General features: G+C 40.3%; 1 protein-coding gene across 5 annotated transcripts in view; it reads left to right on the top strand.

Moving 5' to 3' along the window:
* Positions 1-19499, top strand: part of LOC131684445 (putative epidermal cell surface receptor) — a 153281-nt gene that overhangs the window by 129493 nt on the left and 4289 nt on the right. For 3 of the 5 annotated variants that reach the window (XM_058967314.1, XM_058967315.1, XM_058967313.1), the window contains exons 4-6: positions 3871-4084; positions 7700-8536; positions 8696-9421. In XM_058967314.1, the coding sequence (XP_058823297.1) occupies positions 3871-4084; positions 7700-8536; positions 8696-9421 (1777 nt within the window). The remainder of the gene's footprint in view (positions 1-3870; positions 4085-7699; positions 8537-8695; positions 9422-19499) is intronic. The other 2 variants (XM_058967316.1, XM_058967317.1) reach the window with 2 other exon arrangements.

Genomic DNA, 19499 nt, shown 5'->3' with positions numbered 1-19499 from the left:
GTCTTTTTGTTCTCCGGTCCCGGTTTTCTTCCAGCTTCTTTGCCGTGGTCCAACGTCAACCGCTCTTGGAACCGCTTCAACACTCTGGAGACGGTTGATTGATGAATGTTCAACATTTTTCCCAACTGCTGGTGCGACAGGTCAGGAAATTCCAGGTATTTGGAAAGAATTTGTTCTCTCGACTCGCGTTGGTTCACCTCCATTTTCGTTGAATCGAAAAACACACTTCGAGTTTGACAGCATGTAAACAATACACATCAATTAGAAAGTGTGCAAAATTTGGTTGATTTTTACCCAATGGTAAAAAAGTTATGCCCTGTTGAATGTGTCGCAATACTTTCGTTTTCGCCCTTTACATTCATTTCGCGCTTTTAATTCCTTATTTGCATTTTGTGTATTTCATAAATCTTTTCATAATATCCATTTTATTTTAATGAATCATTTTATCACTTGTATTCGCTTTAATTTTGCACCAAATTTAATTAATTTATTCATTTGATTCATTTTGTTGATTTTTCTCATTTTATTGGACTTGTTTTAGGTCCCGTGTTTGTTAATTTATTCGACGGAGATGTAAGAGTCTTCTCGATCCAAGTGAATAGTAATAAAATTGTTAAATTTGTGGGCTATTTCGGAAGTAGGCCATTTTTCGAATAATGCAAATGCATCACATTTCAAATTATTTATTAAAATTTTAATGGAATCCGGGATAATGCTTCTGCATTCCACCGTAGAAATGTGATCAAATCCCTGATCACGTCCAATGAATTAGCTATCAAAAGATTCAAGATTCAAGCTAGGGAAGGGTTTCTTTCTTCGGATGAAATATGGGAATACTTGGGGCTTGTTATGTCCCAGGAAGTGCCGGAAACACCTTTTCTGAGTTCAAATTTGTGAGACCAGGAGCAAGTTACTTAGGAGAGGAAATGTGAAAGTTTGTATAAATATTAGTGACGTAACTCTCTTTAACATTTCTGCAAAAGATCGCTTAGTGTCTCCCTGATAGGTACTCTTCAGCTTCTTCTCCAGCTGTTTGTACGCGAGACATGACATGTGGGTTTCCCCCACAGTAGAGACACTTTTCAACATCCCTTCCACAGGAATCATCCACATGATTCCCACTGCATTTCCCACAACGTGTCTTTTGCTACAATGAGTGGCTTTACGTCCCAATTGAATGCAATTTGTGCAGTTCATGACCCGCGGCACAAAAAAGGTGAACAGGTAGACTAACCTTATCAAAGAGGAGATAGTTGGGTGGAGCAGACCCGACGAAGGTCACCCAATAAAAGTTCGAGTCGACATGTGGCCTTTCCCCGCCAGCTGCGACCGATGATAAATGCGGTCGTTTGCAGTTCACTTCTTGAAGCATGGGGTCTTTGAAATAGCCAATCCCCTGTGTCAGCAGATCTGTGGGATACAAACTCGAATCGGAATCGACCCCATTTATTTCAACCTGATTAGCTGGTACATACACTCTGTACTCCTTCGTAAAAGGCCCGTAGCCAACAATATAATTTGCTTGGCTCAAACTATTTAGCACCTGCCGAAGTTTATTGGGTTGAATTTGCGATATTTCTGTCACCACCAAATATCATTTTGGCAGAACTCGAGGAATTTACAATAAATTTAAAAAAAAAATTGTCTTTGGTTCGGAAAAGGTAACAAAGGGCCCAGTTGAGAGGGATGGGTTCAATTTTGGTCGGAGAGTCGATTTTTTTCGACATCCAACTAACCTTGAGATGCATCATTGTCATGGAAAGTCATTTTTGCACAGGCATTTTACCCAGAGCAAACTGGTAGGAAAAACTAAAATGAGGAATGTAATATAATAGAGTAAGGTGGGGTAAAAGTGCGCGAGGGGCAAAAGTGCGCATAGGACTTTTAGAAGCACACAAGCGCTAGAACCTGGCAACTCTGTATGGATTTAGTGTATCATTAAGTCAACTAATCGCACATATAAGCATAAAAGGTTTGAATATAGTGGCTTGAAATTAAGGGGGAAGGACCATTTTTCGATGATTTGATATTATTTTTTGAATTTTGGGAATCATAAATTAGCTGTTTGAATAAATCAGGATCTATAAAACTACAGTACCCTAAAAATCTTCAACATATGGTTCGTTGCGAGATATATTTGATTTGATGAAAAAAATCAGTAATTTTCTTAACAATTGAATAAGTTAAAAAACTGACAGTGGGGTAAAAGTGCGCATAGCATATCCGCCCCAAATCAAAACACGCGAGTGAAGCTTTTTATATAAAAATTGAACTAATTCTTCCATGATTTAAAGAAAGGACCAGCATCTTCAATAACTGCGAGCTCACCGGTCAAATTACGACTGATATGAGCGGTTTAGGAACAAAAGCATCAGCATAACTGGTTCCAAGGAAAAATATAGAGTGCTGAAAGCTCAGAGTAATTAAAAAAGAACCAAAAAACTATGAATATGTAAATAAATATGTATTTCCAATATAAATAGCATATTCGCAAGAATTCTTGTAGTGATCTACCCAACTATGACAAATAATGATGTTACCAGGGGTGACAGTTTGATCATGAACCAAATTGTCTAAAAGATGAAACATTCAAGTTTTTTCAACATAATGGAAAACTGAACAACATCAACCGAGGCAGAGGGAGGGGTACTTTTTAGTTATGAAGGAAGAGTAAGAGGGGATGGATATCCTAAAATTGATTAGTTTAATTTATGGGCGGAAATAAATCGGCTATTTAAGCTGTGCACACTTTTGCCCCGTGTTATGCGCACTCTTGCCCCGACCATGGGGCAAAAGTGCGCATTTGACTATTCATAAGAAAATAACTATTTCTCGGATTACAAGCAAAACCAAGAGATAAGTATTACGTTTTGAAGATGTGTGATGAGAGTAATAATTTGTAATCAAGCTGATTTTCTAGTGCTTTTCTACCAATAGTTATTTCACGAAAACTGTTAGGTGCGCACTTTTGCCCCATCTTACTCTACGTAACTTGTATAACGGTATATAGGTAAAGAAACACTGCTGCTATACTGCACTGCTGGCCAAAAAACGGATATTAACGCGCACACACAAAAGAAAAAAAAATGTTTAAAACTCTAATGGGCGGAAAACGCATGAGATAACTTTGAAAGCGCGTTAGCGAGCTTTGCAGTAGAGTACTTTACAATTTGTAACTGTAGTAGTGTGTTCACCGATTAGTTTTCCTCGACCTGTCGTAGGTGAAGGAAAACAAATCGAAAATAACTGTTCAGTCTGATTACTTTTATGATGGAACCTGAACAATCGGTATTGTACGTCTTCGGAATAAGTTTTACAGCGCCATAGAGCATTTCAATACCAGTGTGAATGCTTTAAGTGAGCTATTTCAAACGTTGAAATTGGCAGTGTGTGTGACATGATCTGGATAAAATTCTATACTTTATGGTGTTGGACTGAAGGGATTATGAATGTCTTATCGGTCCGAGAGAATGTCTTATCGGTCCGAGAGTCACCGTACGAATGAGGGGAGAGGGAGGTGGGATCTTGAATCGAAATTGATATTTTTACGAAATTTGCATCAACCGGATAAGAAAAATATGCTCAAGAAAAAATTTACTCGAATTTGGGATAGTTCGTCTAGTTTACATTTTCGCGTTTGGGTCGATTATCCTACAAAGAAGTTATTTTATGACATACGAAACTCAAATACACAAAATATAATAATGTATCAGCTCTTTATTGAGTTACGCATAAAATAATCAATCAATATTCTTAATAATTTATCTTAAATAATAGGACGTAATATTCGTTTGACATTCAAATTTTTTTTAACTCTTTAACATCTTCAATGCCAATAATCATCACTCTTCTCCATCTTCTATTTCACAGACGAATCAGACCGTTGATCGAGGATGCGAGGAACGCTGTACCTGCGAGGAAGATGGCAAATGGCGATGTGAACCTCGCTGTGCCCGGCCGTTCGTCAAACGGGGCAAAGATCTACCCGAGGCCGGTTGCTACGAGAGTCCCTCCAAGACAGACGAGTGCTGTGCCAAACTAGTGTGTGGCAGTGCGTCCGAACGACTCGTTGATGGACGATCCGGTAGGTTGATGGGTTGTGTTGTGAACATATTTCCTGATTTGAATTTTTCGAACAAACATTACGGCTGCATCCCATAATTGGGGCTGGACATATTGATCGAATGCGATTCTAAAGGTGCTAAGTTACTTCAAAGTATCCGAACATGCCGCAAACTCGGATGATTGCCAGTTGATAAATATTCTGGTTGCAATTGAAAATCGAAATAGTGAACTTACGCCTTTCAGTTTTTCTCCTATTTTCAGCGTACGCAACTAAAGCGCAACTGGTGTAGATGATGCGCAACTTGATTCTCTAACATGTACACAAGATGCACATTAGTTGCCCACTCTGTAAATAGGGAAAAAAGCAAAAGGCGCAAATTCAATGTTTCGATTTTCAACTGCAACCAGAATATATTCAGTGTGCTTTTTGCTTCTGCCCGAGCCAGCGCAAAGCGAATGACAAAAGAGTTACTTTTATTTTGTTTTCATTATTTGGGAAGGGAAACTGCTTCTTTTTCTTTGCCATGGTGATCTATCGAGCTGACTGAGTCTCAACAACAAAACATGATTCCTTTGGCCACACAAAGTGGCCATTAACTTCTGGTCTTTCCACATAAAACCGAGCATTTAAGATGTGGAACATTTACTGAGAGTAAAAATAAAGCTTACGGAAGTCACCATTTAGTGCTAATAAAGTCCAACAAATTGACCCTGACGAAAAGGTTCACTTCCCATAATAGCTGAAAACTGTGGTAACTTATTAAAAAAGTGGCCAGTGAAAGATTTATCTCGTATTTCGGAGAAGCTGAATCAATTACGGACGAGACACAGAGGAACAATTTTCCAGGTATTTCAAAGGGGGGAATACAATATAGGGAATGCAATTCAAAAACAAAGACAAATCAATTTCTACTACAATTACCTCAATCATAAATGGTTGCAAATTTGTGGTTGATATTCGGGACATACCGACAACTACAAAAGCTGTACGTACATCAAACTCAACAGCCAATACCATCAGTGAAGAAGCTACTAGCAAGGACGGAGGATTCACACTCGTGACTCGTAGGGGCAAGAAGCTATGAAGAACATCTAATCGAGAGCTTCAGATTAGTAACGACGACTTCTCAACATAATATTGCTAAAATGGTCCGTTTGCTTATGTTTAGTGCAAAACATGACGCGCGCTACGAACACGCATACGAAACTTGTCGAAGAACATGTAATTAGGCAAAGTCATCGTATTGGTCACACGATCGGACTATGAAGGGACATACAATTTTGTCCCATCCTGTGCGATCTTTCAAAATCTTCAATCACTGGAGAAAGAGGTCCTTGAAACAGTTAACCCCATTCACCCACGTATAACCAAATAGGATCGGTAACCACACCGTCAATCTCAACTATGCGAACTGATATGTAGACGCGGTAGTCCTTTATAAAAGGCTTGTCTTCAATAAAATCCATTGCCTGTTTTAGACAGGAGATCACAATGCTGAGCTTTTCTGGGCGAAGAATTCACGTTTGATCCGAAAGAAGATCAGTTCCGACCGAGTTCAATGGGCATGATTTTGAACAGGCGTTGAAGTCTTCGATGACGAATCTTGTTCGACATCCATTTCACCTGCTGGATGTTTTATAGGAGAATTCTTTTATACGCGGGCCTAGAACCCAGCGCAAAGTGAAAACTTTAGGAATACGAATGGCGAAACAGAAATTGGGGGAGTTATAAGAAACTGAAAGATGAGTCTGGGGCTAAAAAAGCAAAATACCATGGTAATACAAATCTAATTATTTGCACAACAATTAACCACCCAGTCACCGATATTAAAAATTGTCTCCTCAGTATACTCTTGGTATATCAAACACCTAGCGTCAACTAATTTCATGAATATAGATGTATGGCTGGAATTTATTAAAATGACCGACAGTTGACCCTCAAAAAGGCAAGCTAAAATTGTGACTTCAAGAAGGATCGCTCCTAACATCCAATGAAATCGAAAAATTTTCTTTTCTGTCGTTTTGTCAGTGAGAGAACCGAAAGCCAGAAAACCCTCGACCATTTGTATTTCAAAATACAAGTTCATTGAAACTAGAGAACTTTAACTAGCTGGGCTTCTGAGAGCCCTTGCCTTTTTGAGGGTTAAACATGAACGAGTTTCGGTCGAATCTTTTGGATATCGGGCATTTTTACGTGTTTCCAAACCGAATTAATATAACGGTTGGTGAATGAACGAATATTCAACTAAATTCCTCAAATTTATGTATGATATAGGTGGGTTGTATTCCTTAATTAATCATCTGCTCAGAAAATAAATCCGCACGTACAGTCTCCAGAGAAAATCGCCTTTAACCATCTAGCGTGAACTGATTTTACGAAGTCTTCTGAGAAAACGGCACGCCAGGGCCATAATTCCCCCATGCTCATGGTTCAAATTCACGCCCACTTCATGGTGTTTTGATAGTGTTTGAAACGGGTTCAACTCAAGAAAACACCATCACCATGGTCCGGAAGGTCCCATGTAAAAACGACATCCAGGTTTATTGATGGGTGTTTTTATGGTTTTAAAATTTGGCGCAGACCATATTCATAGTATTTTTATGGGGTGTTATAGTGTTAGGGATTCGGGCTAGAACAATATTTTTTTTCAAAAACATGTGTAAACTTTCAAATTGATGAACGCTGGAAATCGACGTTTCACTAATGCCACCTACGCATCTGTTTGCTATACATATTTGACAGCTGCACTTCAACTGTACTGCATCGATCACGGCGCCACCTACAAACGTTTGCCAAACGTGTTTCCGATGTCTAATTTACTCTAAATTTCAGTAGCGGGTATTCGAATCGAGCCTAATCGTCTTTTATCTGTGGTGTTGAATAATGATGGTTTGATTTTTCGTGTCGCTTTCGAAAGATTTTCTCGAAATTAGTTATCAATTTTTTTTATAAAATTCATTTATACCTCGAAATACTATACAAATTGGTTAACATATCTTCGACTGATGTGTTAATTCTGTTCAATCTCCCATCGGTGTATTTCGCCCTCTGTGCACATCGTTTGAAGACCAAGACTTACAGAAATCTAGCAGAGCGGTCTCTGCCAGAAAATTTGCTCACTGGGTCGATGAAGCAATGACAGCGCAATATGTGGGGATTTTCTGCCATCTACCGCCCACCTAATGCAAGGTGAAAAGATTTACTATCGATTGTTATCTAATCGTATAAATCACCACCAAACGAAGACCTTATTTATGAAGGTAAAGATGCTCTGACCACGGAACAACCTGACCATCGGCATCGCGGGTCTAGCCGGTGTTGTGGCAACAAAGCATAAAAATCGGCAAAAATTGAAATTGTAAATGAATGTATTTCTCCGTCTGCTTCCCGGTATTGATGAGCTGATGCTGACGAATCAATGCGAAAGCAGAATTGATTTTTTTTTCGCAAAAGTTCAACAGATGAGGTAAAGCAAACAGAAGTTTTTTTCAAGTTATGCGATCAAAGCGAAGAATGGAATTGGTACACTGAACTGATGAATGAGAAACTTGATCACATCAATACACCTTGCTTTACGTAACTGCAAAAACCTAATTCGAACAATTATTTGTTTATGCAATTGTATTTTTTCAGAAACTACGGATAAGATCCCCACGACATCGACGGCGATCGTTACAAGCTGCATCTATCGCAATCAATCCTACAACGTCAACGCCAAGGTGGAGATGGGTTGCGAAAAGATCTGCACCTGTAACAGCGATGGTGAGCTGGACTGTGTGCCACGGTGTCCTGCGATGAACGAAACACGTTCCGAGCATTGTGTAACGGTTCCCGATCCAAATGATGTCTGTTGTAATCGTGAGTTTTGTGACGTTATTCTAGATGATCACGAGCAGAACAGTGCGCTCATGATGTCTCCCTCGACGGCATCACCTACTTCATCGACAACGGCTGACAGTGTCGGTAAGGGTGATTTTATTGGAGAGATTGATCAATGCGAGTACAAGGGAAAAATGTACACGAAAAACCAACAGTTCCACGACGACTGTAACGCACTGTGTCTCTGTACAGACGCAGGCGTTCATTGTGCTAAAATTGAATGTCCTTCACACTTTGGGTTAGATGTTTTGGATCCCCACTGTCTACGCTGGGAACCGGATCCAGCTACGTTTCGCGCTATTGTCCCACGTTGTTGTCCGGAACGTATGAGGTGTGTCGATAACGGGACCTGCAGTTTCAAGGGTCAAGCTTTTGACAATTGGTCCGAAATTCCAAGTAATTTAACCGGATGTGACCAACACTGTTACTGTGAATCCGGAAAAGTCGAATGCAGACCGGCATGTCCACCAGTTCCAGCAATACCTCCACCCAGTTTGCCTTGTAGTCCAAGAATGGCACGTCTTGCGCCACTTCCGGATGATGATTGTTGTAAGCATTGGGTTTGTTCCACCGGAGAGCCAGCTTTAACAGGTAAGTGTAACATAGTCAGCTCGAGAAATGGTTAACTTCTTTTCTACTAAATCTATTTCACGTATCCCTGGTAACATGCATAGTTCATAACAGCTCGTTCGCTATCCTTGCATATAATCACTTCATTTTCATGAAACCATGTTGATCACCACTTTCCAGGCAATGATGTGCTGAAGCCGCTTCTTATGCCAGACCAGTTTCTTCCAACAAAAGCTCCAAAAACTGAGAAAGGGGACAAACCGAAACAGGAGAAAGAACCAGAAGAACCAAAAGATCCTCAGCATGTTCCATTCTATCCCACAATCGACGGAAAACCTCCGAAGGTACCTCAGGAGAAACCCCATAAGAAATATCCTAAAGATGATACTAAGAAAGATCATTTCAACAATATTTTCACTGGCAATGAACAGACTGAATCTGGTGGTAATAAGTATGATTACGGTAATTACGACGATGGCCCGAAACCAGCCACTCTTGGAGTTCAAAGACCTGGTCCACCTGGTTATTATGGGCCGGAAATTAAGCCTGGCTACAATGAGTACAACCCATACATTCACGTGAGCGGACCACCAGGAGCCGTTCCGCTACCACCGGGCGGTCAGCTACCTCATCATCCGCTAGACAAGCAACTCATCAATGCACTAGGACCCAATCCGCAAAACATTCCACCTAACATCCGCATCGAGCAACTACTTCAGCAGATCCACGCCCAAGACCCAAACTCCGGTCCCATTTTGCACGGTCAAAACATCAACAACAATCCCTTCCATCAACCGATCGCACCCCCAACCCATCAAACAGCGGCCGCTGCCAACGGTATCAACTACAATCAGTACGGTGAGCCGCTAGACATTGGACCATCACACTCGGCACAGCAACCCGCAGGTTCATACACACATATGCACACTATTCTTCTATTCTGTTTGTATTCTGCTTCACTCTTAATACTAGTATATGTGCCTTCCCAAATAACCACATGAAGCTATCAACGAACTTTTCTGAGTCCGTGAAGGATGCAATTCTATTTAACGATTTAATAACCTAACAAAATCAGCAAAATTGGTTTGCAATCAAGATTGTCGGTTAAAGCTAATATCAGACGACTAATCTATCTTAACCAGGGTTTCTTTACCCAGCTATTTACGAATCATTTTAGGAAAAAGTTCGGGCGCATTCAGAAAAAGGAAAAAAACTTCTTATTTCAGTTTATTTAGCATATACGTATTGATAATGAACTTTCACAACTGGCTTAAAGTCACCATTTCAATTTTCATGCAATTAGTGTTGCCGATTTTTGTTACTCCTCTCCATTTCCCATCACTGCATAGCTTTTGTATATTTTCGGTATTCTGCGTAGAGGAGCTTCTTTAGCGTACACAACTCCCTTAAAAACACGCAAACTGGCATTTAATTTGCTTTTTTTGTAATCTCATGCCTTGAATGGTAAAGTCATACCATGTAACTGACTAACTTATGAGGTCCGTATAATATAATTGCAATGCAATATCCAAACCAGTTTTTTTCTTTATCTTTATTATGGTAGTTGCTTCGAATACGATTTTGGCCTGTCTTATGAGATACAATAATTGAAAATACGTTCCATTTTTACGTTTCGAATTTATCTCGTCAGTAACTGGCACCAACTTGGGGCTAAATAAGCCGATGCACATATCTAAACTGGTACCCAAATTTCGTCCTCCCATCAAATCAAACCATTTTCTCTTTAGCGTTTCTAAACACGCTGGTATTGTAACAAATTTGGTTTGAATATATTACTTTTATCTTTAAAATATTTAGTAATTTAATTTTAAATGCTAAACATTTACGATTGACAACTCTCTTGTTCGTTTGGAATGACATTGACAGTTAAATTGGAATTCCAAACGAAACATGGCGTCTCTTTGTTATTCTAGTCTCTTTAGTTGAAACGATGCTGGGTCGTTAGGCCGAAAGCCGGTAGGCCGAATGTCGTTCGACCGAAGGCCGACTGCCATTAGGCCGAAGAGGTCATTAGGCCGAAGGCCATTTGGCCGAACGGGTCATTAGGCCGTATGGGCCATTAGGCCAAATGGACCATTAGGCCGAATGGGCCATTAGGCCGAATGGGTCATTAAGCCGAATGGGCCATTAGGCCGAATGGGCCATTAGGCCGAATGGACCAAAAAGAATGATAAATAGAGCGGTTGGAACTGAAAACTTTCAATGAAGAGTTAGTTTTTACTATTCTTTTTAAACTTAGCATAATAATGTGTGGAATATTTACATACTTAAAAATATTTACATCTCGCAAGATGCTCATAAAAGGAGCATAAATTCACTTGAATTTACATTCAAGAACATATAAAAATGCACTTTGTTAACAATTCTCCATCTCCATTCAACCGAGTTCTACATCAAAAGTTACACAATATTTTATTTCAGATGTCAAAACATGTAAAATTCCACTATTAGACAGCAAAATACGTCGCAATGTTGTTTACATCAATGTGTAATTTTCATTTTTTCTAAATGTGTACGACACCTTTATCATTGCATATTTACCGCTGTAATGGAATAAATAAACAACAGGGAGGCAGAATGTGGCTACGCCACTTCGCTTCAAGTCAAGTGCTGTCCGACATCGCTCCGCTTCATCGGACTTAAACTAAAAAAAGCCCCCATGTTTGAGTAATTCGGGCAAACGAGTGGATCACAGGTTTGCTTGCGAGAGTCCGCCGCTTCCGACGGCGGTCGGGTATTTAGTTGAATAAGTTTGCTGCAATAGCAGTAATGTAATCCTTAATGGTATAGGTTTTAAAATTGGTAACGACTCTTCGGAATCTTTCATCCTTCTGAGCGTATTCATTCCTCTGTGCGGCTCTTCCTCCAGCAAGGAACACTTCCGCCCGCGCACTACCAGCTTTCTGTTCCAAACGAAGTTGGTCAATCATCCTCCATGTTCCAACATGTGGCGCTCCAACAAGTTTCGACAACCGACTATGCCACGATTCGACCTGGTTTGTTATTCTTGGCAGGCCATTTACTACATTGGCATATACAGACCAAAAAGATGGCGGGTACATAGGGAGACAGCGCTGTTGCTTTTTTCCGTGTTTTTTCTTTCCGAGGATGTACGTCTCTTCCATGTACTGGATTACTGGCAGCATTGACTCGGAAAGATCTGCCGAAATCATCTCATAACCACGTGTTACTTCGTCAGGAGGTAAGAAAGCGAGAGCTTGAAGTTTTTTATAGCTTTCGTACATCTTGCTGTTAGGGCTAGAAAATAATGGGACAAGTCCGCTTTGTTGAACTTTTTTCCAGAGATTCTGAGACAAGTGAAGAAAACACCCAACTTGGGCAGCGTCTGGAAATTCTTTATGAAAGACGTTTATCATTCCTCTTTCAAAGTCCGTCAGGATCAGCTCGGGGGCCAATTCTACTTCGATCTGGTTAGACACTTCCACCAATTTTCATAAGACTTTTTGATACAGAACCTCGGTTTTGTTGGTCATTAAAACATAAACCATAGGAATATTGTTTGTGTGACAGGGCCCAACACTTGCATGGACAGAAAACAACTGCCTGAAGAGCCCAGGTACCGTATCAAAGGTGGCATCTGTCACCCAGTATCGTGCGAGAGACAGCCTTCTTAGATCTTGGTAAGAAGAAGAATCATTGCTTGCCCACTATCAGCTGTCACTTTTCCTTGGAAGAATCGAGCACCATCCAACGTATTCTTCAAGTTTTCCGGAAGTTCAAATTCATCGAGTGAAGCTGGTTCTGCGACATACGGGGAATGTGCCATTTGAGCCAATATATTCTGATTCCTGATTGGGCGTTCTGACTCAATCGGTGCTGAACTCCAATGCAATGGTCCCTTACCGTTTTTTGGAGAATTCTAGCTGGAGGTCCACTGTCTTCAGCGGCACGCAACTTTACTGTTTCAACAGCCATTGGGTCCGGTTCATGATTGTGGTCCAGGACAGCGCTGACCACGGTGTGGCTACCTCTAGTAGCTTTTGTGGAAATCCGAGATGAACACATTTTGTCGCTATTCTTGAAGTGTTTCCTCTCACGGCATTCCCAATAAAAATGGTCGTCAACCTATACAATAGATAAGCTCTTTTTTCAGTATTGTTAGAAATATATTTCAAGGGTTACTTACGCGTTTGTTTTTGTGATAAAGGTAACCAGCATATAGGAGAACATCTCCGCCACGGGAACTTTTCAAAATTTCCGGACCGGAATCAGTCACGCTCATTATGACACGTCTATATCTTGAGGCTTCTGAACAAAAAGTGAATTGGAAGAGAAGTGAAAACCTTTTTCTATTAGCCTACTTTGATTTGATTTATATGGTGGTTGCCTAGCATCGGTATAGTAACAAGTGTTGAAATGTGACTATCAAGCACTAACTAAACTAAAATGATGATTGTATAAAAATCTTAGCTTAAGGGGGAATGTCTTTAATTGATCTATTCTTTTTCTTTCCCCATGTTTCGAAAGAAAAACATTTTAGATTAGTTCTCTTTGTGGTCCGATTACATTTAAGTTTCAAAATGTGCATCCCACTAAACATTGTTATTCGTGTTGTATAATGCGGAAAATCTCAATTTTTTGTTCTTTCGTTTTCGATAATTTTTGTTATAGTGTGTCAAATAGAATGGTATATTATTTCTTTGTCCTATTGATGGCTATTTGGAGTATATCGTTATAACAAGCGACACTTATACGATAACTATTTTCGTCTTATTTATGGGTCGAATATACGAAAACTTCCGTCTAACAATCCAATTTAATAATGCCATAGGGGAGCTATTATTTAAAACAATTTAAAAGACGTCAAAAAATAAGAACAGTTCTTGCTGATTGGAAGAAAAAAATTATGATATTTTCATTGATAGATATTGAATCCAACAAAAGCACTTAGATCATCTTATCTATTGAAGTAGACAAGGGGTGTACAAGAAAGACTGAATATCTAAAGCCCATCAATTGGCAGGGCGTAATGCGAAAATCCATTGAATCAGTCGGTTATCTGACATCGGTACCGCTTCTTCCTTAGACCCTAAGACCCTAATATAAACCAGTCCAGTGCAATGTTTAAAAAGGGCAAAGTACACGATTTTTTTTTCAAGATTTCATTTAACAACATGAATTATGTGATAAGCACTACATTACATCATGCTTTGAAAATCATCCCATGATAGCCCAAAGACGTGGCAATATTAACTGTGAAATTATTACTTTTGCTTTATGATAGCTAACGATACTGGCGTTCAGCCCAATGGTACATACGGCTTAATTAGTCATTCGGCCTGCTGACCCATTCGGCCTAATGACCTATTCGGCCTAATGACCCATTCGGCCTAATGACCCATTCGGCCTAATGACCCATTCGGCTTAATGGCTCATTCGGCCAAATGGCGTTCGGCCAAATGACCCATTCGGCCTAATAACATTCGGCTTGATGACCCATTCGGCCTAATGACGTTCGGCCTTGCAGCATTCGGCCTAACGGCTATCGGCCTAATGGCCCGACACCGTTGAAACCTTTACCAAGCAGGTTTCTTAGTGTGAGTTTTCGCAATAACACTGCAATTTCAACGTATGACAATAACTGACAACGAATGTAGCGCCAGCACAATATTTTTAATGGAGCACTTCAATAGTTGATCTGCGAAATTCGCAAACAAAATAAGTAAACTGAACGTTGAATTATTTAGCCGAACATAAAATATACCGGTCTTAATGTGAATGCACATGCAGCAGTTATACAATTAAAAAAAACTGTGTTTATAACAGCATATACGATGATATGTAAAAAGTTGTCCCAGTTTGTCCCGAGTATCAAACCATCAGCAGAAACTTACAATATCACTGTCCAATAAGCCAACATCATCTATATACACCCACCGCAGTGCACTCTAGAGCGCACGCCGTGATGAATTGATCTGAGCACGCCACACATAACTTTAAGAGCAAGAGAACTGGGTCTCTCGCACCCAACCACCCCTTCGCACGCACACACTTGAAATCCGTTTATTGAACTCCGAAAAAAGAGCGTTACTGTGATTTCGACGTGTGCTGATGATTGTATGCATGAAATTGGCACGCCTGTGCATCATTGGATGGAATGATGCCTGGCGGCAGTCATTGAATATGTTCCAACCGAAGAGTTTGAGCTGACACAAAATGTAGCAACTACTACGAGGTCAGAAGGCAAGCTGACGATTTTTTCTTATGTGCCGTTTTTATACGTGGCACAGTTCATTGAAAAATCCTCCGGAAGTCGCGCTTATGATCCACTGTACTAGCAGCCGCTGGTGCCCTAGGATAAGAAAGGGGTAGTCCTAGCAACGCTTGCTGCTTGGTTGAATTGTACGACCAATCAGCGCAAATAAATACCACTTTCACAAAATACAGTATTTTCGTTATTTATAGTAGACGTACATTTTACATATTCAAATACAATATACGTGCACATATTTTCAATCAGATATTGCAAAAATATAGCGATTTCGATCAGTACAACAGAAGTTATTCGCATTTGAATACTGGAAAAATATCTCCGCAAAAAAATTTGAAACGGGAGCCCCATATTGAAACGTTAGAAGTATTCTACTTCAAAAAATGAAAGGAGTGTTAGTCCGATACTTGTTAAAACTAGAGGCCGCAAATACTCAAGTGTCACAGTACAAAAGTAGAGATAGGTATTCTGAAATTCCAGCGTGACTCAATATTTTAGGAGTTTTGGGGCGTCCGGTCATCTGGAGATATCCTATTGATACATTTTAGGAATATTATAACGATGAATAGCGAGAAAATGTCTAGTTATGTACTTAATTCAAATGTTTTCGAAAAAAATAATAAGAAATGGTAAACCAACTGAGGCTACAGCTAATAAAGCATCGGTTTTATCAAGAATTTTAAATAATTTTGAGCGACCCAAAATATAAATAACCTACAAGTGAAATATTACTTTTCATGACAGACATACTTATAATTCAACGCACGTATCGTTTATTATCGTTCCAACTGCTAGAAAGAAAAGCAAGCAGGTTAGTTACGAACATACAGGAAGAATAATAAAAATTAAATTACTAATTTATTTCACAAAATTTCTAAAAAAGATGCGGGAAATGAAGAAAGAATTCAGTTTTCGTCGCTTCTTACGACATGGGAACAGGAACCCAGTGGATCAATTCTTGGCTTCTGCCACCACATGCCAAACGGTAAAGACCCTAGAGAGGCGGGCTTTGTCTGGAGTAAAATACTAGTGATCAGAGTCGAAAAATGTATTTTTCAATCGCTAAAATCAGACGAAAATGACGAAAGTCCGACGAACTTTGCAAAACCGAAAATGAAACAACGGTCTACACGCTAAATTTTGATTGCCGAATATCAGCAAAATTTTGCTGAATTTTGCCTTGCTGAAATATCAGCAATACTATCAGCAAAAAATATTTCACTGAAATTACAGCAATTCAAAACTGTCAAAATTTGCTGAATTGTTAGATTAATTTGCGCGAACTCAGCAAAATTGCCATTTCTTCACTGATTGTTTCAGCAATCAAATTCTATAAATTTGCTGATATTCGTCAAAATAATGGGCTTTAATAAAAATCAGCGAAACAAAAATTGCAAAGCTGAACTCTTAGAAAATCCAGTTTTGCTGAACAGTTTCAGCAAAATATTTTTCTGAAACATAATATAAAAAATTGGCGTGTAAAACAAAGCATGCGGGTGAATTCAAAAGATTGTATTTTCATTATTTCCTCCTCACATTCGTTTTCTCTTTGAGATTAAGAATATTAGGACCTTCGATATTGAACTTTATGCTGGGGAAACGAAAATATACTAATAATTTGTCGCTGCTCAATTCTGTGGATTTATGAGCTAGCGATAGTATTGGAAGACTGAAGCATGAGAGGTGTGCATATTTTCCGTGTTTACTGTCTTTTAGTTGTATTTTAAGATGCTCATTGCTTTGATTTCATTTTATGACAAAATGAGAATCAAAAATTGGTGAGTGTGAATTGAACCGAGATTGAATATACGGATTGTCGTAAGAAAACGAAAGTCGCTACTTCTGCTACTCGTTTACGTAGAATCAAGACAGGAGGAGACTGTGTCTTCATTGTTTTGTGTTGTATGTATTTAGTAACGAAGAAGGCAATGGAAAGACGAACGTGAATCTTTTTTGTTTCATCGTTCTTTGAATATATATGAAAATTTTAGGCCCTGATAGTTATATCAACCTCCTAGTGAACACCAGCCTACTCTATGATTATCGGATGTCCAACAAACGCAAATGATTATCCAAGTATTTATTGTATTGTGGGAAAATGATATCAAAATAGAATTGTTCGATGAAAATCCTACACAAGCCACGACCCATTCGAAATGAGTAGGAATGAAACATAAAAGAAACCGATTCTTCTTCCTTTGTTGTTGAAGCTTCGGTTCTGATGCGCTCGCTACGCCAAGATGCTTTACTTCATTTTCTGAGCAAGTAAAATGCTTCATAGGTGAAGAAAACTGTCTTGAAAGTGGCAAAGTAATGGATTGAAATGCGATTTTTCCCTTGATGGCGAGAAATGAAAGTGTCCCGTGCATTCTCGAGTGAGCAAAAGAAGAAAATACTGGATTTTTTCCCCTTTTTATTTCGACTAATATGTAGTGATATTGTCTTTTTTACTTTTTAACGACATTCAATTAGCTAGAGATTAGTGAGTAAGGAAAGTTATGAACATTTAGAGGCATAGTACTCAAGTGAGAGCAAGGATGTGAGATATACAGATCGGAAAACAAGAAGTGGATGGATCATTAGAAATAGGTCTAAAATCTTACGGACTAATCTTTTGTCTTCTGCTGGCAGGAGTCGAGCTTAGGCAGCATTACTACGAATCGCTCAAGTCTGGGGTTTTATTGTTACATGGTAGGAGAGCAAGTGAGAACTCCACCGTTATAAATCTTCTGTGCTGTGGTGGAGTCCGGACAAATCTTCTTGGCGAAATCGAGTTAGTTGAATATTCCTCGCTTTCCTTAGTACTGTTTCGGTTTCGCATACGTCGGGATGTACCCCAAAAAGTGCTCATCGACGTTTCTCTCGTTAATCCGTCGAAGAACCAGCGCCAGTAGCTACGTATACTGTTGACAGCTAGCAGCTAACCCGTCGTTCCGAAAGACTTCATACGCGGCGGCCTTCTCCACGTATACGTCTGAGCTCTCTCTTCGCTCCACCACGAGAGATATGTCCAGTGCACTTGCTTGCATTGGTGGTATAGGGATCCGTGTCATATCTCCTGTGTTTAAAATTGTCATATGATAGTCGTCGCAAATATCTTGAATTATCGTCGTACAGGGAGACTACCGTGCCCCATCATGACCCTTGGAGGAATGTGAATAGATGCAGGTCTATTGTGGATTGACAAGCGACAACTTCAATGCCTGGCGTCGAAGAGAGGTTGATTTGTTTGAAGGGATAGCACTATTTCATCCTAGTACCCCTTCATAGAAGTCTTCTCGGTCCAGACGAATAATTCTAAAATCGTGGAAATTCAGGTTAATATTAGAAGTACGCCATGTTTCGCATAGGGAGAACGCATCATAGCTATTATAATCTTGCAAATGTATTAATGTATCAATTTTGGAGATATTATTTCTGCAATTCTACTGTAAAACAATTATCAGATTCGTGATTTCGTTTGAAAAGATAGGTATTTTTTTACATTGGAGAATTCATTTACGCACTGTCCCAGTACACGTGCTTAGTAGTTGCCAAGCTACCACACGGAAGTGTACTGGAGTGTCGGGCTCGACCAGGACTAAACTACCTAACTGGTAATACCGACTAAACTCCATTGGGAACTACCTCTGCGTTCCACTTCTCCACCGATTGACACATCCGCTGAATAAGAGTATCAGGGGTTGTGTCCCAGCCACAGACGTCAAGCATTGCTCTGCTTCGACGTCGAAACGAGGACATACGAACAGTATGTGTTCAGCAGTTTCGTCTACACCTGGGCAGTCAGGTCAGGCGGGGACCTCCGCGTGCCCGAACCTGTGGAGGTACTGTCGGAAGCAGCAATGGCCTGACAGGAATTGTGTCAGATGGAAGTGAACTTCCCCATGGGGTCTGCCCACCCAGCTCGATATGTTAGGTATCAGCCGGTGGGTCCACCTACCTTTTGAGGAGTTATCCCACTCACGCTGCCATCTGGCGACCGAGGTCACCCTGGTGCGCTCGCGGGCTTCTCTATTTCCACGTAGCTCAAAACACTCCTCATTTTCCAAAATGACCAGCATTGGCATCATGCTCGCTATCACACAGGATGCATCGTGTGATATCGTGCGGTAGGCAGATTTTACTCTGAGACACATCAAGCGGTAGGTGCTCTCCAGTTTCCGAATCTGGTTACCCTCAGTGCTCTCGACCAGGACGGGCCGCCGTACCTAAGGATAGATACGGCAATGCCTGCCAGTAGCTTACGTCTACTGGCGCACACCACTTGCACGCATAGTCGACATGGCTGCCGAAGGTCAGCTTGTCATCTATGATGACCCCAAGAATCTTCAGACTCCGCTTTGAAGTAATCACGACTTCTCCCACTTGAATAACTGCATGTTGTACCGACTTGCGGTTGTTGACGATAACCACCTCCGTCTTATGTTGAGTGAGCTCCAGGCCTCTCGCCCTCAACCATTCCCCCACAGTGCTGATCGCGTGTGAGGTAGTTCTACCTCGGGGATTGACCCCCCGTAGACCTCCAATGTTACATCATCGGCGAAGCCGAAGATTTTGACACCAGGAGGAAACTACATCCGGTACAGAGCCACCGGCAGGCTAAGCCGGCGTAACGAGAGTGCGATGGCATCCCAGCTTGCGCTGTTGAATGCGTTCTTTACATCAAGTGTCACTAACGCACAGTATCGAATACCTCGCCTCTTCCGTTGGATCGCTATCTCGGCGGTCTTT

The sequence above is a fragment of the Topomyia yanbarensis genome, chromosome 2 (assembly GCF_030247195.1).
Source record: "Topomyia yanbarensis strain Yona2022 chromosome 2, ASM3024719v1, whole genome shotgun sequence".
Classification (NCBI taxonomy): Eukaryota; Metazoa; Arthropoda; class Insecta; order Diptera; family Culicidae; genus Topomyia; species Topomyia yanbarensis.
This window is presented reverse-complemented; position numbering and strand designations above follow the sequence as displayed.